This window comes from Neovison vison, chromosome 1, assembly GCF_020171115.1.
Source record: "Neovison vison isolate M4711 chromosome 1, ASM_NN_V1, whole genome shotgun sequence".
Taxonomy (NCBI): Eukaryota; Metazoa; Chordata; class Mammalia; order Carnivora; family Mustelidae; genus Neogale; species Neogale vison.
The window spans coordinates 229,770,345-229,795,078 of NC_058091.1; the positions used below are offsets into that span (position 1 = coordinate 229,770,345).

General features: G+C 41.0%; 1 protein-coding gene across 1 annotated transcript in view; it reads left to right on the forward strand.

The window, feature by feature from the left end:
• Positions 1-1,711: 1,711 nt before the first annotated feature.
• LOC122889676 (proteolipid protein 2-like) overlaps positions 1,712-24,734 on the forward strand; it is a 128,119-nt gene continuing 105,096 nt past the window's right edge. The window contains 1 exon segment of the mRNA XM_044225054.1: positions 1,712-1,850. Within this exon segment, the coding sequence (XP_044080989.1) occupies positions 1,712-1,850 (139 nt within the window).

The window sequence follows — 24,734 nt, forward strand, 5'->3', positions numbered from 1 at the left end:
CCCACCCCCAACACTCCTGTGTGCACACTCTATCTAACAAATAAATTAATTCTTTTAAAAAATGGAAAGAAAAGATTCTCTACTTTCAAGTTCCATCTGTATATAAACTGGAGATATTCCCTAGTGTCTGTACATTTGTGTCCTGACCTCTATGAAAATATATTCAATTTTGTTTACTTGGCCGACACAAGACTTCATTAATCACCTAAGAGCAATAACATATTACTGAGCTCAATAAGGTCCCAACCATATTGTCATTATCACTGCACTTAGCAACAGTCTAGGCCATGTAACTACTTATTATCAGAAAACAATCAAAGAAGCTCCTGGGAACAATGACTTCTTCATATGGCTCTGTCCCACCCCAGCTCTCAACACCCTCACTCGCTCCTTTCCAATCAGTTTTATTTCAGTTTCTCAAGTACCCCACGATTTCTCCCACGTCCAGATCTTTGAATATGCTGTTGTTTCTGCCTGGAATATTCTCCTGCTGCTCACTTGGCTCACTCCTCTCTCAGATCTCACATCAGCATCACTTCCTTCAGAAAGGCCCTCCCAGGTCCCTCTCACAGACAACTGTAGGAGCCCCATAGCCCCGTGCAGGCCCCAGCACAGTCCATTAGCAAGTCATCATTTAAAGTACCTGTCCGCACTAGACCCTGAGCGTCAGGGAAGAAGGGACCATCCTATTGTACATACTACCATGTCCCTGGAACACAGTGATATTCAATCAGCATTTACTGAATAAACAGATGAATCAATGAAACAGATACACAACTCAGGCATAATCTGAATTAATACCACATTAACACATAGCAATCCTCCACAGGTTGTTAGAGTCAAGACTCAGCTAGTGACAACAAGCACAAAAGCAGTCATGCATCCAAATATGAGGAAACTCTTAAGTCCTGCACATCAAAAATCAAATGTCAATTCACAAAGTTATGCCTTTAAAGCAACAAAGAGATAGAAGTATTAAAAAGGTGGGGGGCGCCTGGGTGGCTCAGTGGGTTAAGCCTCTGCCTTCGGCTCAGGTCATGATCTCAGGGTCCTGGGATCAAGTCCCGCATCAGGCTCTCTGCTCAGCAGGGGGTCTGTTTCCTCCTCTCTCTCTCTGCCTGCCTCTCTGCCTACTAATGATCTGTCTGTCAAATAAAAAAAAAAAAAAAAAAAAAAAAGGCAACAAGTGGTCAGCCAGAGGAGCAAGATGGCAGAGGAGTAGGAGATAGAAACATCATCAGGTACCAGGAGTTCAGCTCGATAGTTATCAAACCATTCTGAATACCTACAAACTCAAAAGGAGATTGAAGAAAAGAAGAGCAGCAATTCTAGGAACAGAAAATCAACCACTTTCCGGAAGGTAGGATGTGCAGAGAAGAAATCAGAGGCAACATTCGAGAAGATAGACAGCAGTGGGGTGGGGCCGGTTCCTGGCAAGCAGAGAGCAGCAGAGCACAAAATCTAAACTTTTAGAAGTTGGCTCCACTGAGGGACGTCACTCCAGAGTAAGCGGGGACTAAAGCTCTCACAGGGACAGTGTGGTCTCAGGACCAGTGGTGTCACAGAAAGACCGGGGATGTCTGAGGGTGGCAGAGCTGCCAGGTAACAGACTGGGGAAGCCGGCTACACAAATGGCGCCGAAAAGTGAGCTCTCAGCTTGGGGTTACCTTAAACCATAATCCCAGGCCATTATTCTTCAAGCAGGGACCCCATGAGTGGCAGATCCGAAGAGACCCCTTCCTTTATCCTCCAGGAGGAGTGCTGCAGTAGTGCACTACAGGAATCAGCTGGGTTTAAAGGCTCCAAACGGGGCCATGCACCAGAGATAGAAACACTCCATCACGTGCCAGGTGAGCATGGAGTGTGGCTGGAAACCAGGGAGACAGAAAGGATTGACTGCTTTTCTCTGGGGATGCGCTGAGGAGAGGGGAACAGAGCTCTCAGCACCTATGAGGCCAGATATTGGGAGGCCGCCATCTCCATTCCCATCCTCCCAAGCTGTACTGTCGGGGACCGCCTCCGGCCGGGAAAGTCCCCGCCATTACAAAATGGCGCTTGGCTCACTGCCAGCAAAATACGCTACAAGTGAACAACGAACATTCTGGTGAAGCTTGCCTAAAGGAGGACATAGTCATTGGCTGTTTCAAATTTAATCAGCATAGTAACAGGACTTTCATTGGCTCTCCCCATTGTTTGGCCCCTTATTGGTCACCTTGTTCACTGATTGGTCATGTAAACGTATATAAGTGTGTAGACTTGCGGAAATAAAGAGAGAGAAGATACATCTGAACCGGGGCTTGTCGTCCTTGCGGGTCGAGGGCGACACTGTACAGAAAGTGTTCAGGGGAAAAAAAGCTCTGAGAGGGAACCTGAGCAGATTACTTAGCCTGGCCCCTGGCAAGGGTGGTGCAATTCTGTCTCCGGCAAAAACATCTGAGAATCATAGCAACAGGCCCTTCCCAAGAAGATCTGCAAGAACATCTAGCCAAGACCAAGTTTACCAATCAATCAGAATTTCTGAACTTCAGAGCTACAGGAAAACAACTCATAGAATTCATGGCTTTTTTCCCATGATCCTTTAGTCTTTCAAAGTTAATTTTTTTAATTTTTTTTTCTTATTCTATTTTTCAAATTTTTCTGCCTTTCTATTTTAATGGTTTTTAACTATTTTATCTTATCAATATTGTTTTAAAAATCATTTTTAATTTTTATTGTTATAGTCATATATTATCCCTTCATTGTATTTAACCTTATTTCTTGTATACATATAGGTTTTTTTTTTCTTTAAAGTTTTGGGATACAATTTCTTCTAATAGAGCAAAATACACCCTAAATCTAGCTCATGGCTTTGTTCTAGTCTCCAGCCTGATCACATTATTTCCTCTATTTTTTTCTTTTCTCTTTTCAACCAACTTCTCATCTTATCAACCGCTGATCCTTTTTTATAATCTTTTTAAAATTTTCATCTTTACAGTCATATTCCATCCCTTCATTGTGCTTTCCCTTATTTTTGTATATGTACAAAAATATATATTTTTTTATTTAAAATTTTGGGAGGTAGTTTCTTCTAAGAGACCAAATACACCCAAAATGAAGTGTGTGGCTCTGTTCTACTCACCAGTGTAATATATATTTTTTTCTCCTCCCCCCCCCAATATGTCTCCCCCAGTTTCAGGTCTCTTCTGATTTGGGTAGTATATATTTTTCTGGGGTTATTGCTACCCTTTTAGTATTTTGTTCTCTCATTCATTGATTCTTATCTGGATAAAATGGCAAGGCAGAAAACTCACCACAAACAAAAGAACGAGAGGCAGTACCCATGACTAGGGACCTAATCAATAGGGACATTAGTAATATGTCAGAACAAGAGTTCAGAATGATGATTATCCAGGTGCTAGCTGGGCCCAAGAAAAGCATGAAAAATATTAGAGAATCCCTTTCTTGAGAAATAAAATCCCTTTCTAGAGAAATAAAAGAACTAAAATCTAATCAAGTTGAAATAAAAAAACTATTGATGAGGTGCAATCAAAAATGAAGGCCCTTACTACTAGGATAAATGAGGCAAAAGAATTAGTGATACAGAAGACCAAATGATAGAGAATAAAGAAGCTGAGCAAAAGAAAAACAAAAAACTACGAGACAATGAAGAGCGAATTCAAGAGATAGTGAAACCATAAGACAAAACAATATTAGAATAACTGAGATAGAAAGAGGAAAGAGAGAGAAGGGCAGAAGGTATATTGGAGCAAGTTATAGTGGGAATTCCCCTAACTGGGCAAAGAGAACAAGCATCAAAATTCAGGAGACACAGAGAACCCACCTCAAAATCAATAAAAATAGGTCACACACCATCACCTAATAGTAAAATTTACAAGTCTCAGATGCAAAGAGAAAATCCTGAAAGCAGCTCGGACAACAGGTCTGTAACATACAATAGTAGAAATATTAGATTGACAGCAAACCTATCCACAGAGACCTGTCAGGCCAGATAGGACTGGTATGATATATTAAGAGCATTAAAAGAGAAAAATATGCAGCCAAGGGCCAGACTATATCCTGCTAAGCTTTCATTGAAAATAGAAGGAGAGATAAAAACCTTCCAAGCAAACAAAAACTAAAAGAATTTCCAAACACCAAAACAGCCCTACAGGAAATATTGAAAGGGGTCCTCTAAGCAAAGAGGGAGCCTAAAAGTAACATAGACCAGAAAGGAACAGAGACAATACACAATAACAGTCACCTTATAGGTAATACAATGACACTAAATTCATATCTTTCAATAGTTATCCTGAATGTAAACGGGCAAACTGTCCCAATCAAAAGACACAGGGTATCAGAATGGATTAAAAAAAAAAAAAAAAGGCAAGACCCACTGATATGCTGTCTGCAAGAAACTTATTTTAGACCCAAAGACACCACCAGATTTAAAGTGAGGAGGTGAAAAACCATTTACCATGCTAATGGACATCAAAAGAAAGCTGGGGTGGCAATCCTTATATCAAATCAATTAGATTTTAAGCCAAAGACTGTAATAAGAGATGAGGAAGGACATTATACTTAAAGTGTCTGTCCAACAAGATCTAACAATTTTAAATATCTATGCCCCTAACATGGGAGCAGCCAATTAATAACAAAATCAAAGAAACACATCAACAATAATACAGTCATAGTAGGGGATTTTAACACCCACCTCACTGAAATGGAGAGATCATCTAATCAAAAGATCAACAAGGAAATAAAAGCCTTAAATGACACACTGGACCAGATGGACGTCACAGATATATTTAGAACATATGATCCCAAAACAAGAGAATCCACATTCTTCTCTAGTGCACATAGAACATTCTCCAGAATAGATCACATCCTGGGTCATAAATCAGGTCTCAACCAGTACCAAAAGATTGGAATCATTCTGTCCATATTTTCAGACCACAATGCTTTGAAACTGGAACTCAATCACAAGAGGAAAGTTGGAAAGAACTCAAATACATGGAGGCTAAAGAGCATCCTACTAAAGAATGAATGGGTCAACCAGGAAATTATAAAAGAATTTTAAAACGTCATGGAAACAAATGAAAATGAAAACACAACTGTTCAAAATCTTTGGAATGTAACAAAGGCAGTCCCGAGAGGAAAGTACATAACAATATAAACCTTTTTCCAGAAATAAGACCGGTCTCAAGTACACAGCCTAATCCTACACCTAAATGAGCTGGAGAAAGAACAACAAAGAAAGCCTAAACCTAATAGGAGAAGAGAAATCATAAAGATCAGAGCAGAAATCAATGAAATAGAAACCAAGAGAACAGTAGAACAGGTCAACAAAACTAGGAATCTGTTCTTTGAAATAATTAATAAGATTGATAACCCCTGGCCAGACTTATCCAAAAGAGAAGAGAAAGGACCCAAATTAATAAAATCATGAATGAAAGAGGAGAGATCAAACCAACACCAAAGAAATACAAACAATCACAAGAACATATTATGAGCAGCTATACACCAGCCAATTTTACAATCTGGAAGAAATGGATGCATTCCTAGAGACATAAAAACTACCAAAACTGAACCAGGAAGAAATAGAAAACCTGAACAGACCCATAACTGGTAAAGAGATTGAAGCAGTCATCAAAAATCTTCCAACAACCCTCCTACACTATTGATGGGAATGCAAGCTGGTGCAACCACTCTGGAAAACAGCATGGAAGTTCCTCAAAAAGTTGAAAATAGAGCTACCCTATGACCCAGCAATTACCCTACTGGGTATTTACCCTAAAGTTACAAACGTAGTGATCTGAAGGGGCATGTGCACCAGAATGTTTATAGCAGCAATGTCCACAATAACCAAACTATGGAAAGAACCTAGATGTCCATCAACAGATGGATGGATAAAGAAGATGTGGCATATATATACAATGAAATACTATGCAGCCATCAAAAGAAATGAAATCTTGCCATTTTGATAAAATGGATGGAACTAGAGGGTATTATGCTTAGCGAAATAAGTCAATCAGAGAAAGAGAACTGTCATATGATCTCCCTGATATGAGGAAGTGGAGATGCAACGTGGAAGGCTTGGGGGGTAAGAAATGAATAAATGAAACAAGATGGGATCAGGAGGGAAACAAGTCACAAGAGACTCTCAATCTCACAAACAAACAGGGTTGCTGAGGGGAGGGGGTTCGGGAGAGGGTGGTGGGGTTATGGACATTGGGGAGGGTATGTGCTATGGTGAGTGCTGTGAAGTGTGTAAACCTGGCAGTTCACAGACCTGTACCCCTGGGGCTAATAATACATTATATGTTTATAAAAAAAATTTTTTTAATTTAAAAAAAATCTTTCAACAGACAAAAGTCCAGGGCCAGATGGCTTCCAGGGGAATTCTACTAAACATTTAAAGAAGAATTAATGCCTATTCTCCTGAAACTGTTCCCAAAAATAGAAATGAAAGTAAAACTTCCAAACTCATTTTTTGAGGCTAGCATTACCTTGATCCCAAAACCAGAGAGAGACCCCTTCAAAAAGGAGAATTACAGACCAATATCCTTGATGAACACGGACGCAAAAATTCTCACCAAAATACTAGCCAATAGGATCCAACAGTACATTAAAAGGATTATTCACCATAACCAATTAGGATTTATTCCTGGGCTGCAAAGTTGATTCAACATTCACAAATCTTTCAATGTGATACAATACATTAATAAAAGAAAGAACAAGAACCATATGATACTCTCAATAGATGCTGAAAAAACATTTGGCAAAGTACAGCATCCTTTCTTGATCAAAACTTTTCAGTGTAGGGGCACCTGGGTAGCTCAGTGGGTTAAAGCCTCTGCCTCCAGCTCAGGTCATGATCTCAGGATCCTGGGATCGAGCCCCACATTGGGCACTCTGCTCAGTGGGGAGCCTGCTTCCCCCCCTCTCTCTGCTTGCCTCTCTGCCTACTCGTGATCTCTGTCAAATAAATAAATTAAAATATTTTTTTTAAAAAAATTTAAGTGTAGGCATAAAGGGTACATACCTCAATATCATCAGAGCCATCTATGAAAACCTATAACGAATATCATTCTCATTGAAGAAAAACCAAAAGCTTTTCCCCTAAGGTCAGGGACACAGCAGGGATGACCACTATCACCACTGCTATTCAACATAGTACTAGAAGTCCTAGCCTCAGCAATCAGACAACAAAAAAAAATTAAAGGCATCCAAATCAGAAACAAGTCAAACTCTCACTATTTGCAGATGATATGATACTTTATGTGGAGAACCCAAAAGACTCTCCTCCAAAACTTCTAAAACTCATACAGGAATTCAGTGAAGTAGGAGGGTATAAAAATCAATGCACAGAAATCAGTTGCATTTCTATACACCAACAGCAAGACAGAAGAAAGAGAAATTGAGGAGTCGATCCCATTTACAATAGCACCCCAAACCATAAGATATCTAGGAATAAATCTAACCAAAGAGGCAAAGAATCTGTTCTCAGAAAACTATAAAGTACTCATGAAAGAAATTGATGGAGAAACAAAGAAATGGAAAAAAGTTATATGCTCACAGATTGGAAAAACAAATATTGTGAAAATGTCAATGCTACCTAAAGCACTCTGCACATTTAATGCAATCCCTATCAAAGTACCATCAATTTTTTTCAATAAAATGGAACAAAGAATCCTAAAATTTATATGGAACCAGAAAAGACCCCAAAATAGACTGAGGAATGTTGAAAAAGAAACCCAAAGTTGGCAGCATCACAATTCCAGACTTCAAGCTCTATTACAAAGCTGTCATCATCAAGACAGTATGGTACTGACACAAAAAAAACAGACATATGGATCAATGAAACAGAACAGAGAGCCCAGAAATGGACCCTCAACTCTACGGTCAACTAATCTTCAACAAAGCAGGAAAGAATGTCCAATGGGAAAAAGACAGTCTCTTCAACCAATGGTGTTAGGAATATTGGACAGCCTCATGCAGAAGAATGAAACTGTACCATTTCCATACACCACACACAAAAATAGACTCAAAATGGATGAAAGACCTCAGTGTGAGACAGGAATACATCAAAATCCTCGAGGAGAACACAGGCAGCAACCTCTTCAACCTCACCCACAGCAACTTCTTCCTAGAAATATCACCAAAAGCCAGGAAGGCAAGGGCAAAAGTGAACTATTGGGACTTCATCAAAATCAAAAGCTTTTGCACAGCAAAGGAAACAGTCAACAAAACCAAAAGACAACCAAAAGAGTGGGAGAGGATATTTGCAAATGACATATCAGATAAAGGGCTAGTATCTAAAATCAATAAAGAACTTATCAAACTCAACACTCAAAGAACAAATAATCCAATCAAAAAATTGGCAGAAGACATGAACAGACATTTCTGCAAAGAAGACCTCCAAATGGCCAACAGAAACATGAAAAAGTGCTCAGCATCACTTGGCATCAGGGAAATATAAATCAAAACCACAGTGAGATACTGCCTCACACCAACCAGTCAGAATGGCTAAAATTAACAAGCCAGGAAATGATAGATGGTGGCAAAGATGCAGAGAAAGGGGAACCCTCCCACTGTTGGTGGGAATGCAAGCTGGTGCAACCACTCTGGGAAACATTACAGAGGTTCCTCAGAAGGTTAAAAATTGAGCTACCCTATGACCCAGCAATCGCACTACTGGTATTTACCCTAAAGATACAAATGTACTGACCCGAAGGGGCATATGCACCCAAATGTTTATAGCAGCAATGTCTACAATAGCCAAACTATAAAAAAACCTAGATGTCCATCTACAGATGAATGGATAAAGATGTGGGGTGTGTGTATATATATAATATATATATATTATATATATAATGGAATACTATGGAATATATATATTATATATATATATATAATGGAATACTATGCAGCCATCAAAAGAAACTAAATCTTACCATTTGCAATGACATGGAAGGAACTAGAGGGCATTATGCTAAGCAAAATAAGTCAATCAAAGAAAGACAATTATCATATGATCTCTCTAATATGAGGAATTTGAGAGGCAGGGTAGGGGTCGTGGGGGTAGGGAAGGAAAAAAATGAAATAAGATGGAATCAGGAGGGAGACAAACCATAAGAGACTCTTAATCTCAGGAAACAAACTGAGGGTTGTTGAGGGGGTCGGGGGAGGGATAGGGTGGCTAGGTTATGGACATTGGGAAGGGTATGCTATGGTGAGAGCTGTGAATTGCATAAAACTGATGATTCATAGACCTATAGCCCTGGGGAAAATAATACATTATATGTTAATATTTTTTAAAATTCTTTAAATTTAAAAAAAAGTGATCAGCCATAACTCAATTTAAGGAAAGCCCAAGAGTCTGTGTGTGAAACATTTGGGGTTGTTTTTCATTCATTTCCAAAATGCTGTGTGGGGGCTGGCATACTGAAATGGGGATGACAGACTGAAAACAGAAAATGTGCATAAGTCCCAAATCAGAAATAAAGGCAAGAGAGTCAACCCTCTGGAAAAGCAGTTTTCAGGTGGAATTTTACAAGGTCTATGTGCACAGGAACCCATTTAATTTTGAAATCATAGTGGCAGGGCACCTGGGTGGCTCAGTGGGTTAAAGCCTCTGCCTTCAGCTCCGATCATGATCCCAGGGTCCCAGGATCGAGCCCCGCATCGGGCTCTCTGCTCAATGGCAAGCCTGCTTTCCTCTTCTCTCTCCTCCTGCCTCTCTGCCTACTTGTGATCTCTCTCTGTCAAATAAATAAATAAAATCTTTTGAAAAAAAAAAGAAAGAAAGAAGGAAATAATAGTGGCAGCTGACCTCCTTGAGCCACCACCATACCCCTTGCAATGTGATAAGCAGGACCTCATTTAGTCCTTTAGACCTCATAGTCCTTGGAAACATCTTATAAGGTAGGCACCACTACATTCTCCTCATATAAATGAAGGAGATATAAAATGAATTTAACCAAGAGCTTAAATGGTTAAATCATTTCACACGGTTATATAGTTGATTAGTGTGAAATCGATATTCAAACTCAATTTTTGAGGGATCCAAATTCTTCAAGTTACTATACTATAAACCACCCCAATCAACATCCATGCCCTCCATTTCAGCTATATCTGCCTCAACATCTGTCTCTTCAAGGACATTTCCGACCCCTCCACTCCATTCTCCCAAGTGCTCGGTAAAAATACCAGAATACTTATTTTTAAGTCTGTCTTTCCTGAACAGCCACAGACAATGTCATAAAGAAACACAGAGAAGGGCTCTCCTATAAAGGTTGGTGTGTTGCAGCATCCAATCAAGGTGCAGAATGATGATATGATAGTAAAGTCCCATTTACATATGTGGTTTACTTCCACATACGTGTCATTTTGCATGTGTGTGCTTATTTATGCACATGTGTCCATATGTCCATATGTGTAATCATTTAAATGCTCAGGATAAGGCCTAAAAGCATTTACACCAAATTTTAACAGTGATGATTAATGGGGAGTGGAATTAGAAGAAGGGCTAAAGGGGAAACATTTTAGGCCTCATACTCTGTAATGCTTGTAGCACTTTACAAAAAGCCAGTTAGGGGGGCCCCTGGGTGGCTCAGTGGATTAAAGCCTCTGCCTTTGGCTCGGGTCATGATCCCAGGGTCCTGGGATCGAGCCCCACATCAGGTTCTCTGCTCAGCGGGGAGCCTGCTTCTCCCTCTCTCTCTGCCTGCCTCTCTGCCTATTGTGATCTCTGTCTGTCAAATGAATAAATAAAATCTTAAAAAAAAAAAAAAAAGCCAGTTAGGTCATATAAGTCACCCAGCCCATTTTCTGCTTGGAAAGAGAATTGTCTTGTTGCCACTATGACAGAAAACTTTCTTCCCACCAATTTCAGAAGCTGTCCCAGACTCCTAATTCCTTCCCACCAGATACTGCCTTGCTTATTTCTGCTGGAACTAACTACATTTTCCACCTTTTTTTTTTCCTTCTTTCAATATACTAATAGCTGTTTGATAATACCCACTATTTCTTTTTTTTTTTTTTTTTTTAATTTTCTGGTCTATTTTTATTTTAAAGCCTCCTTATATCATAGTCATCCTGCATATGTCTCACAGCAGCCTGTCATGCTTTTTTTTTTCTTTTCAGCGTAACAGTATTCATTGTTTTTGCACCACACCCATTGCTCCATGCAATCTGTGCCCTCTCTAATACCCACCACCTGGTTCCCCCAACTTCCCACCCCCCAATACCCACTATTTCTTAATAGCTCCCAGAACACTTTAGGGTACTCTGGTCCCTTTGCCCACAAACACTTAATTCACACTAGGCCCTGGGATGTTCTGCCTTCAGACAGATGGTCTGTACCAATTGTCCCTAACATTTCCTGTCAATTCAACTGCAGGTGAAAACTGGGAATAACCTTTAACTAATCCACCTCTTAAATTTCCCAAATCACCAGGTTCTGTTTTTGCCCCTGTTGTTTCTCAGATACGCAATTAACATATGAATGTGCTCTTTATAGAAGAGTAGAACTGCAAAGACATGTATCAGGTAAAAAGTGAGTCATCCTTGACTTTTCCTCTAATTGCAAAATTAATCACTAAAAATGCTTTGTGTGTATCCTTCCAAATATGTTCCAATGAATTCACAACCTAACCACACAATACTGTTACTTGCTTTTTTCATTCCTTCATTACTAATATATTTCCTGTCTTTTCATGTCAGCATTTTGGGTCTGGCTTATTCCTTTTAATGGCTCCATGGCATCCCAAGGTGTGACTAGCATAATTAATTTAGGACCCTAGCACATGTCTCTTCATTCCCATAGAGTATTTCTATAGAATAGTTCTTAGAAAGAAAATCCTTGCTAATGTCAATTTTGGTTAATATTAACAAATTGACATCAAAAAGTGTATCTCTAGCTATATGGCTTTTTCTTACATCTGGCAGGACAAGAGAGTTTCCCTATCTCCCACAGATTATTCTTATTCTTTAAAATTACTTTAATGCCATTCTCATTCAGGCCAACTTTACAATCAGTTTTTTCAAGCTTCACTGATTTTTTGTGTGTGAGAGAGATAAGAACAAAAAAATGAAGAGGGTGGTTACTCAGTTTCCACCAACTCCATGTCCCATCCTGTCCCATCCCAGGAGTGGCCAGGACCCTAAAAAAGGAGGCCTGCAAGGCCCACAAAGGCAAACTTCCTCCTCCTTGTCTACTGGCCAGAAGGGAAGATGGGGAACAAAGGCCTTTCTGGATCCCACCTGGTCTGTTGGCCTCCTGCTTCAGGCAGCAGTGGCCTCAAGGGTCTTAGGTCACTGGACAATCAGGAAGACGCCTATGGCTCATCTCAGAGAGGGTATGGGGCACAGGAGGGCCAGACCAAGCACCCACACTGCAAAAGTGAGGGAAAGAAGCTTTGAGCCAGACAGACTGGGCTGCGACCTGGCCTCCACTGTCTGTCGGTGTGAGCCCAGGTGAGGCAGGGGACCCTCTGAGCCACAGGCTCCTGGCTGCTAGGTAATACGGAGATAACTACCGCTTGCTGTAAAGACCGTAAGGTAAGGACCAGCAATTGCATTTGTGAAGTGTCTAGTACAGCGCCTGAAGCAGGTAAGACTACAGTAGGTGAGAAAAGAGAAAAGGGATTGTTTCCACTCATTTTCTATCCCCCTCCCAGTGTTTCTCTTCTCCTCACCCCTACCCATCCCCACAATGCCACCATGACAGCAAAATGTGACCTGCCATCAGTCACCACTTATTGTGAATGTGCTGGAGGGAAGGGGCCGTCACATTTGTCTCAAGGATTATTCAGACCAGAAGTCCAAAGTTCTCATCTATTTCTACCAGCCACAGCCTCAGGGCCTAAACTCCTGAAATTATTCTCCTACAAGGCAGTCTTCCCCAACTTCCTCCTCTATTAATCCATTCATCAAATCTTTAGAGAGCACTTGCTCTGTGCCATGTGCCATGATAAACTTGGGGGACACACTGGAGGCCCAACACAGTCCCTGCCCTCAGGTGGCACATGGTTTCTCTCCTCCCCTCTTTCGCACGAGCACTTATGTGTGTGTGGCTGTGAGCCAGGATCTGTTTTCAACATTTCCCTCTGCTCTCTAATGCCACCCATTGCCAGCTCCCCTTCCTTGAAGTAAAACTATAAAATAGCCCTGCTAGCAAGAAGATTCAAAAACGTAACCCTAAGAAACACCTATCAGCACCAAGGATACACCATTGAGAACCCTTGCTGTTGGAAATCCTATCAGGAACTGTGAGACCAAGGAAAAAACAAACCACCTTTAACCAAAGACAGAGCTAATGCTGAGTGTGTTAAAGCAACCCTGCTCTGGTCTTGGAGTCAATCGGTGTCCTTGTTACTACTTCCATGAGAGTTAAGACTGCCTGGGCATTCCTGGTAACTTATATAAGCTGGGCTCAACCACCGCTTGGAGAGACTATGTTTCTAAATGCAGATCTGCCTTGCCAGGCAAGCTTAATAAAGTAAGGTTTGTTTTTCAGAATTGAAGTCTGTTATCTCATCAATAATGCTTTATCCCACCGTTTCCATGGCCAGGAGTCCCTCAAATTAGTTTTGGGTTGGTTAGCCAAGTACAGATAATAAATAGATGTGCCACTCAAAGATTTTTTAGGTGAGGAAAGGGAAGCCCAGAATAAAAAAGAATGCAGAGAGGTTAGTGTGGAGTCTGTACTCTGCAGACATAAACAAACATGATACAACTGTTTCCAGTAAATGCTCCCAACAACACTCCATCAAGCCCCCCAATCCCACGGGATGGTCTGCTCTAGAAAGTATACCCCAGACTGATGCATAACTTTTCAGCCACACAGAGTCAAAAAAATACATTTATTTCAGTTCTTTAACAATCTATCCAGTTCATTTTAGGATTTTAGTCTAAGGGCACCTGGCTGGCTCAGTTGGTAGAGCATGTGACTCTTGGTCTTGGGGTTCTAAGTTTGAGCCCCATGTTGGGTGTAGAGATTACTTAAAATAAGTCTTTTAAAACAAAATTAAAAATAGGGGTACCTGGGTGGCTCAGTTAGTTAAAGCCTCTACCTTCGGCTCAGGTCATGATCTCAGGGTCCTGGGATCAAGCCTTGCATTGGGCTCTCTGCTCAGAGGGGAGACTGCTTGCCCGCTCGCTCTCTCTGCCTGCCTCTCCACCTGCTTGTGACCTCTGTCTGCCAAATAAATAAATAAAATCTTTTTAAAAATAAATTAAAATAAAATAAAAATAAACAAAATTTCTATTTAAGACATAAAACTATGAGCATTCAGAACAGAGGTGTGGGAAGATACGCTGTTTTCCTATCTCTCAAATGGATTCAAAATTGAGGCTTCAGCCTCTCTTTCCTACCTCTATGGTCAAGAAATACCTGACATCTGAAAAGATTAATTCAAGATCTTTGTCCTTTACCACATATAAATGTTTCTGGAGCACTTATATATTGTTGAGGGCAGAGGGAAAAAGAGAAAGATTTTTACACCCATTTCTTGTTGTATAATATTGACTTTAATGTGTACATGGTTTCAGGAAAAACTCATGATTAACTGTAGATGCTGGAGAATTAACATTTCTGGATTAAGGATTAACATTTCTGCTACTGACAATCATTCATCATGGCCCTGTACCATTTATGGATATTTACCAAGTACCCGTTAGGCATACCCATGAAATACCAGATCAATTCTCACATAAATGAAACTGTACACATGTATGCTGAGTGGTCAATTACTCATATCATTGTCTGCTTATGATATTCAAAACATAAAGTAAATAATGAGTCCAACTTCACATATAATTTATGTAAAACTGAATTTATTCAGTAGGACTGGCGGTACTAAAAATAATATGGCATTCATAACTGGGGAATCTGCATACAGGTTGCTCAGATTGTTCACTTAGTAAAGAAACACCCATAAAACGTTCTATTAGTACCTATCAAAATGAAATGAATAAATTCAGAAGAATTCGCCCATGAGAAATATTTTTAAAATTAAAGAAAATAAAGGGGAGCCTGGCTGGCTCAGTGGGTTAAGGCCTCTGCCTTTGGCTCAGGTCGTGATCTCAGGGTCATGGAATCGAGCCCCGCATCGGGATCTTTGCTCAGTGGGGAGCCTGCTTCCCCCTCTCTCTGCCTGCCTCTCTGCCTACTTGTGATCTCCCTCTGTCAAATAAATAAATTAAATCTTTAAAAAAAAAAAAAAAAAAGAAAGAAAGAAAAGAAAAGAAAAGAAAGAACAGCGAAGAAAATGCGACCTACATTAAAAAAGAAAAAAAATCCAAAAAGCCCTGCTCGAGAGACATTTAATAATAGAATCTTTCTTATTCCTGTGGGCATTATTCAGTTTGAGCTGAAATTGCACCTTGAATGATTCATTGACAAGTAGGAAGAATATGAATCTGGATTTACATAAAAATGAGTAAGACAAATAGAATATGATTAGATATTAAAAAAAAAAAAAATACACACACATACATCCCCCAGGATGTGCGGAAAGAGTCTGGGGGAGGCTGAAAGACACAAAGACAGCCCAGAGCAATTTCCTTTGAATAACTACAGAGGAGGAGGGGCTATGAAGTGAAAGGCCTATCAGAGAGGCTCCATTTGGCCCCAGGGCTTCATTTCCCTCCACCAGCAAGCTGGATCAGTGTAGAACTAAGTGTCAGGCCCAGGAATGCTCTCTTGCTTTAAGGCTTCTGTTGCCATAGAAAGTCACTCTCTAGTTCCTTAAAGGAGGTTAATAATCAGCTTGGGAGATAGCAAATTCTGTCTCAAACTTGAATTCAGTTTACTCCTATCTCTGATAGCGTCCTCATGGGTGTCAGTACCAAAAATTCAGAATATTTTGGGAATTCACATCTGGGAAAAGATGCTAGAATCTAAATACTTAGAAAAGACTCCAAGAATCCATCCAGACTCCTCAGCATGGGTCTAGGAGGTATGACTACAAAATTATGATACACATATGGTGTGAGCATGTATTTCAGCAAACAAACCAGGACATGCATAAAGAGATCTGTAACATGTCCTAAAAAGTAAAAGGGGATATATGATTAGTCCAACAATACCATCACTGTTTGAAACTCTCCCAGAACTCCTCTTTTGATAGTACCTTCCAAGCTAGTTTAAAAGCCCCCCTGGGAAACCTATACTTGGACTTTACAGACAGACCTTGTGTCATAAACACACAATTTTATGTCAATGGCACATGCCACTACTATTCCAGAGCGAGAAAGAATGAACCACTCTTGCTTAACCCAGTAGCAGAAGCACCAAACTACCTTAAACATGAGTCTGTCTCTCAGTGTCCCTTGCCTGCGCAGGCTGTCACCCCAAACCACTGTCTGGTCCCTGTGCCAGGAAGCTATGGGTACTGACGTGGGTTGCATGGTGGGGAAGAAAAGAAAAAGGTTCTATCTGCACACATCCATTAGGATGACTATTATAAAAAATAAAAAATAAAAAAACAACTGTTGGTGAGACTGAAGAGAAAGTGGAACCCTCATGCTGGTAAAAATGTAAGATGATGCAACTGCTACAGAAGACAGGATGGCATTTCCTCAAAAAATTAACCAGAATTATTACATGAATCAGCAATTCCACTCCTAGGAATATACTCAAAATTCTGAAAGCAGGGGCTTGAAAACATATTTGCACACCAAAGTTCATAGCATTATTCGTAATAGCTAAATCATGAAAATAACCCAAGTGTTCAATGACAGATGAATTGATAAACAAAATGTGGCATAGACATACAATGGAATATTACTCAGACTTAAAAAGGAATGGAATTCCGATGCAGGCTATAACATGGAAGAACCTTGAGGACATTAAGCTAAGTGAAATAAGCCAGACACAAAGGGACAAATATGGAATGATCCCACGTACCTGAGGTAGCTGAAACAGTCAAGCTCGGAAATGAATGTCAAATGGCTCTTGCCAGGGACTGGCAAGGGGAGAGGGGAAGGGACAATTATTGTTTAATAAGCACTGGGCTTCAGATTGGGAAGATGGAAAACTTCTGGAGATGGTCAGGGGTAATAGTTGCATGACAATGTGACTATACGTAATACCACTGAATTGTAGTTAAAAATGGGCAAATTGGTAAATCTTATGTATAGTTTAAGACAGTAAAAAAAAAAAAAAATATATATATATATATATATATATATCTCAAAGAATCAAAGACAGAGGAACTTCCTGTGTCTTCAAACCTTCTAGCTCTTAGCTGATTTCCTACCCCCACAGCCTGGTACACACAAAATTTCTCCACGACCAACCCCAACATTTGAAGCTAATTTGCCTGTCACTCTTGACTTGAATTAAGGAAGGAGAAAAGAAACTTCTCAATGATGAGATTTACTCCTAAAAAGGGTTACCAGATTTGGCAAATAAAAACACAGGATCATCCAGTTAAATTTAAATTCCAAGTAAATGTTAAAATTTTTTAGTATATGTATATCCTAAATGTTGCATGGAATGAATTTATATCAAAAATTTTTTTAAGATTTTATTTATTTATTTGATAGAGATCACAAATAGGCAAGAGAGGCAGGCTTCCCGCCAAGCGGAGAGCCTGATGCGGGGCTCCATCCCAGGACCCTAAGATCATGATCTGAGCTGAAGGCAGGGGCTTAACCCACTGAGCCACCCAGGCATCCCTATACCAAAAATATTTTGTAGTCCGCCTGAAGTTCAACTGGGCATCTTGTACTTTATCTGACAACCCTAGTCTTAACCCACTGAGCCACCCAGGCGCCCCCTGACAACCCTAGTCTTAAATGAAATCGCTTCTAGTTGATGATACTGTCTCTTGCCTACAAATGCTGGCTCTATTTAAAGGCTGCTACTGGCTGAATCTGCTGCACTCAGGCATGAACCAAGCTGTTATCAATCCTTGGAGTGCAGAGAACAGAAAATGAAACACATATCTGGTCACAGTCACTTTCCCCCATTACGCAACTGTCCATTTATCTCCAAAATCCAACAGTTCAGCCCTTGTCCTCAGCCTGAGGGTTAAGTACTATTCTGCTCTACCTATTAGCTTAGCTCTCCATGGGAGCTGGGGTTTAGAGGAGCCTGGTGGATTCTATCAGTCCTCCCTAATTGGTCATTAGATTTAGAAATATTACACTGAAAAGCTGTTTACAGCATCGTTTTTAGCTCTCCTTATCTAAATATGTCTATAATGATTTCCAACAGGAAGGACATTTTAAAACTATCACTGCCAAGGTTTTCTGTAAATACATCCCCTGGGTTATTAAACATGTAGTATAACTCTCAAGTAAACTTCATGAAAAGGACAGTCTATTCTCCATCTCATACCTAAAGAGACAGAACAGGCACTGACTTTGTCAGCCAACTGTCCACTCAACACCCATCACTTTCTTCTCTCCACCTGCCCTGCCATTCCCCAGACTTGCTTCTTTCCTTAAAATCTGGTGCTGAGATCACACGGGTGTTTCCCATCCTGACGCCACTTGCTCATTCCCTTTGGCCTGATTGTTCTGATTACTGCAGCCCCAGAAGGAAATACTCAAAAGCACAAAAATAAAACTAATGTGAAATTGGTCATAAGGGCTGTTTGCCCTTCCTGGTGTCACTTCTAGATCTGCTACTCAAAGAGCTCAAAACTAAAAGAATACACCCAACCCCTTCCACTGAGCCCACTACGTTCTCACTTTCCTAGAACAGAAAAATGTAATTCAGTTCAGCCAATACCTCTAGGGTTCCCAGGATACAGAAGGCACCAGCAACTGATGCCAAGGAGCCATAGTATTAAGACGTTGTCACTGCCTACAAAGCACTTAAAGCTCATAGAACCTGAAAGTAAACCAAATGCTTTATAATTGTTTCCTTAAGACATCTTAATTGAGTGAGGCACTAACACGAAATGGCTTAATTCCTGCTTTCAACCACCCTTCCCACTTTCCCTTCCTTTAATAAAATTTTGAATGCATTTTATATTTTTTGGTCACTCAAAACTATTAAAAAAAATTTTTTAAGATTTTATTTATTTATTTGACAGACAGAGATCACAAGTAGGCAGAGAGGCAGGCAGAGAGAGAGGAGGAAGCAGGCTCCCTGCTGGGCAGAGAATCCGATGCGGGGCTCGATCCCAGGACCCTGGGATCATGACCTGAGCCGAAGGCAGAGGCTTTAACCCACTGAGCCACCCAGGCACCCTTATTAAAAGTTTTTTAATTCTGGTTTTTGTGGGTTTTTTTAAGATTTTATTTATTTATTTATTTATTTGACAGAGACTGAGAGAGCATAAGCAAAGGGAGCAACAGGCAAAGGGAGAGGGAGAAATAGACTCCCCGCCTAGCAGGGTGCCTGATACAGGGTTCGATCCCTGGACCCTGGGATCATGACCTGAGCTGAAGGCAGCTGCTTAACTGACTGAGCCACCCAGGCATCCCAAAATCAATTTTGTTTTAAACTCCATTCCCACATGTGATTCAAAACCTTTTCCTCCATGCTGTGGCTCAGGGAATTTGGTGAGAAAGCCGTGTAATGTGTTCCTTCACTCCCCATCTCACCTGGCTCCCCAAATGGGAGATGGGAAAACCCTCTTGTCTCGGGGCATATCATTTCCTCACCTTTTTTCCCTCCACCTTTTCCTTCCAGGTGTATTCCCTTCACAGTTGGGGACTGGGAGCTACAGGGAGGAAAAGTCTTAACTGAGAGCCCATTGGTGGAGACGGGTACCGTTTTGCTCAGGTTTAATGTGGTCCCAACTGCTAATATGGTGGTATTCAAAAGAATGGTGTGCATATTTCTCTTGGGCATTGTTCAGCTCGACCCCTGCCCTTCCTTACATTGGCTGCAGATGGAGAATCACTTTACCTGGTCCAGGGCATATTCAGGCCACCCAACAGCCTGACTCTAACCCCGGTGCTCCTTCATATGGAGTTAGAGGACTCACACACATCCCCTTTGGTACTCTTTGAAGGGCCCTGAGCAGTGAGGAGCATGCCCACCCCTTCTCTCCTTTCCCCCAAGAAACTATTTCCCAGTTCCTTCTCACCCCACTATACAGACTCCTTCCACAGGACCATCAAATTCAGAAATCACCAGATGAGAAGCAGCTTGAATCTCATATTCAAGAACACTCCTTTCCTTCCTTTGGGGATATATGTCATGCTGTCCCCAAAACCCTCTCAGCACATTCTCCTCTGTGCCAGTGGCAGCTGCGAGTTGTTCCTTGGCAAGCATCCATTCAGGGAGGAGGATGCCAACTTCCCTTTCTGACAGACACACTCAGTCTGGGAGCAATTCCCTTGGATCTGTGAGGATGGCGGGAGCATTTCCAGCTCATCCACCACCCCAGGGAGGAGACAGAAAAGGCTCTCTCACCATAAACACTCTGCCATGCCTTGGATTCTCCTTCCCCTCCAGTGCTCTCCTTACGTAGGCCTCTGGGTGGAGTGAAGGGTGTGGCAACAGAACTTTTTTTACAGCTTGGGGTTCTTGTTGCCTATTCCAGAGCATCAGGAAAATTCCAACTCAACATCCCCACTGCTGCTCCTAATCTCTGAGCGACACTCTCCAACTGGTACCCTCAGCTCTCCTAGGCTTATATTTGCCTTAGTCCACTGACTTAGTTCAGTCTGCCATTTAACACTCAGCTTCCACAGGTGTGAGCCACCTTGCGCCCTGCGGAAATGGTGAAATGATGATGAGTGTGGCAGAGGGAAGAAACAAGCAAGTACCTGAAACGGAAGAGCTGGTTTGGAGGTCAGAGAGGTAAACAAGGCACATCATTGGGGTACTGTGCCACTCATTTTCACTCACAAGCACACACTTGTGTTTTCCAGAGCTTTTATAATGTTTAATATGGTAATGGATGGCATGCAAGAGTAGATACGAGAATCCATCTATCTTCTATTAACCCAGACATGAGAGGGATGTGCAAAATACGTACAAGAATACCATTTGGTCTCCCCTATTTTGTTTTGTAAAATATAGTTAGATTGTAGAAAATGTATTTTCTGCTAACATGTAAAGAGTTTCTTCTATTCTTTTAAAATACTTATTTAAATTTTTTTTCTCAGTTTTCATTTCTAATACAGTAAAAATCAACAGATAAAACCCACATAAACAAAACTCTCTGGGGTCTGTTCTGGACTGAATGTTTGTGTTCCCTCCAAATTCCTATGTTGAAGCCCTAAACCCCACATGATGGCATGGGGTGTGTAGCACCTGTGGGAGGTGATTAGATTGCATTAGGTCATGAGGTTGGGGCCTCTGTGACAGGTTTACTGTCCTTAAGAAAAGGAAGAGAGAACAGAGCTTTCTCTCTCTCTCTCTCTCTTTGCCACATGGGGATACAGAGAGAAGGCAGCTGTATGAGCTGGGAAGTGGGCTCTCACCAGGAATAAAAAGTGCCAGACTTGATTCCTGGCCTCCGGAACTATGAGAAATAAATCTCCATAGTGTAAGCGACCCAGTCCATGGCATTTTGGTACAGCAGCCCAAGCTGACTAAGACAGGGTCCTTAATCATTTTGAAGAGGCCAAGGGTTTTGACACTAAAAGATTTGAGAAACGCTAGTCAGATCCAATGATCTGTATTCAGAATTTATGCTATATTTCTAGTCATAGCTCTTGGCAATTTGTCCCTTCTGAAATGCTCTCCTTTGGAGCCCAGGATAATCTAAAGAAAGTCTTTCCTGACCATACCTTTTAAGTCTCTTCTACCAATTTCTATACATCCACCTATTGCTCTAAAACCAGGAATTCCTTAGAGATCCAGCCTTGCTCTTCCCTGCTTCTGTCCTATATTCTGGTCGATGGCTTCAACTCTTACCTCTTTGTACGTGTGTGTCAAATTCTCTTCCCCTACCCTGTACTGAGACTTCCCACTTTCCCACTGGACATGTGGCTGTTAAACAATGCCTCAAACTCAACATGCCTGAACCCCAACACCTAGTCTTCCTCCTGGGTCTTTGCTCCTGAATTGAAACTCCTCATTCCAAACACAAGAGTTACAATAACAACCAAGTCCGCCTCCCACAACACCTCCCACATCTGCCCTTGCCCATCCATGAACCCCAGCTTGGCTCTTGCCCTTGTCATCCGTCACTCCTGTGTGTAGCTTTGTAACTCTTTCCTTTGACCTCCAGTGTGTACCTTCTCAAATCCATGCTTCAGGCCCACATGACTTCTCCTAAAACTGCTAGTCAAATTACATTTCCCCTCTATGCAAAACCCAGGTCTCAGGGTGCCTGGGCAGCTCAGTGGGTTAAGCCTCTGCCTTTGGCTCAGGTCATGATCTCAGGGACCTGGGATGAAGCCCCACATCAGGTTCTCTACTCAGCAGGGAGCCTGCTTCCCGCCCCGCCTCTCTCTCTGCCTGCTTCTCTGCCTACTTGTGATCTCTCTCTCTGTAAAAAAATAAATAAAATTAAAAAAAAAAAAAAAAAAAGGTTTCCCCACTGCCTGAAAAAAAAAAAAATCCTTGAAGTAACATTCTGCAATACACCCCCACCCTCATTTCTGGCCCTTTCTCCCACTTCATTTCCCAAACACCCTATACTTAGGCCACAGAAAACCTTGCAATTTCTCCAAAACTGCTCGTGTAGCTCCACTTTTCTCTCTTGGAAAGAGCATAGCTGCTTTAAGCAATGCATCTGAATTCAAGTGTATTTGTGTGATACCAAATTGTATCTATCTCAGATTCCCTAGCTTTACAATAGGGATAATAATTACATGTGCCTCTTAGAGTTTTTCTGAGGCTTAAGAGATGATGCATTTCAAAGAGTTTAGTACTGGAGCACCTGGGTGGCTCAGTAGGTTAAAGCTTCTGCCTTCAGCTCAGGTGATGATCTCAGGGTCCTGGGATGGAGTCCCACATTGGGCTTTCTGCTCAGCAAGGAGCTTGCTTCCTCCTCTCTCTCTGCCTGCCTCTCTGCTTACTTGTGATCTCTGTCTGTCAAATAAATAAATAAAATCTTTTAAAAATAATAAAATATTAAAAAAAATAAATAAACTCTTGATTTCAGTCCAGGTCATGATCTCAGGGCTGTGAGATAGAGCCACACGCTGGGCTTCATGCTGGGCATGGAGTCTGCTTAAGATTCTCTCATTCCCTCTCCTTCTGCTCCTCCCCCACTCCCTCTCCCCTCCCCCTAAAATAAAAATAAATAAAAGAGGCCTAACATATTCAAATCTTAGTTTCTGTTTTTGTTATTGTTATTGTTACTCATGTTTAACAAAAACTGCTCATTCTTCAAGGCCCCCTACAAAATGGCACTTCCCCATGGAAATTCCCTTATTTGCCTTTGCCAAAACCACCATTAACTCCTCCCTCTGCCTCTCAGAAAAACTTCACTCAAGTTGAAATATTTACACTCTGCTTTGCATTCTAATTAGTTCTTTGGATGTATGTACATCATCTCAAACCCTTCCACACACACACACACATACACACACACACACACACACACACACAGAGTGGCAAACTCTTATTAATCTAGGGCCATTTGGGGCTCCAGATCAAAATTTCCATTTGATGCCTTTTGATCGAGTGTAACACCTGTTTTTGAGACCTAAGCCCCCACTGACAACATTGCTCTCAATGGTACTTGAGGCCACAAAAAGCTTTCCACTTTCTATTTTTGCTTCTGTTGCTATAGTAGATGGCTAGTTCTTCTTCATATCCCCGCTGTTCTAATTTGGGCTCTAATTACACCAAACTCCTACTTAATGACTTTTAAATTTTTTTTTAATGTTTACTTTCTAATTCTCTGGAAATCACATCTTTCTCTTAAGCTTTTCCATAAAATCTGTGCGACCTATTTAATGGTGACAAAAAAAAAAAAAAAGATTTGAAAAGACCTGCAATAATATCAATAACTGTAAGATGACCAACTGCAAAGAGCTTTCAATTTTTTTTAAAGATTTTATTTATATATTTGACAGAGAAGGAGACAGCAAGAGAGGGAATATAAGCAGGGGGAGTGGGAGAGAGAAAGCAGGCTTCCTGCAGAGGAGGGAGCCCGATGCAGGGCTAGCTCCCAGGACCCTATGATAATGACCTGAGCCAAAGGCAGGTGCTTAATGACTGAGCCACCCAGGTGCCCCAAGAGCTTTCAAATTTTTAAGGTGTCTCTCGTCCAAAACACACAAATTTTCCAAAGAAATTCATGGTATAGATATAAAATATTTTGGATGTCAGAAATTATATATTTTGTTCATTTTCATTAAGATAAAATGGTTGCCAAAGGAATAAAATTGACCTCAATTCCACTCGAAAGATATTTTCACATTCTAACTAGAAATCAGAATGGAGCTAACCATACATCTGAAGGAGTTAAAGAAATAAGAACAAAACCCCAAACTAGCAGAAGGAAGGAAATAACAAAGATTAGAGTAGAAATAAATGACACAGAAACAAACAAACAAAAAAAAGAACATATCAATGAAACCAGGAGCGGGTTCTTTGAAAAAGTCAGCAAAATTGATAAAATGCCAACCAGACTCATCAAAAAAGAGAGGGGGAGGGACACCTGGGTGGCTCAGTAGGTTAAGCATCTTCGTTCAGCTTAAGTCATGATCCTAGGATCTTGGGATCAAGCCCCAAGTTTGCTCCCTGCTCAGCAGGGAGTCAGCTTCTCTCTGCTTCTGCCCTTTCCCACCGCACTTGTGCTCTTTCTTTCCCTCTCTCAAATAAATAAACAAAATCTTTAAAAGATAAAGAGAGAAAGGACTCCAATAAAGTAACAAAT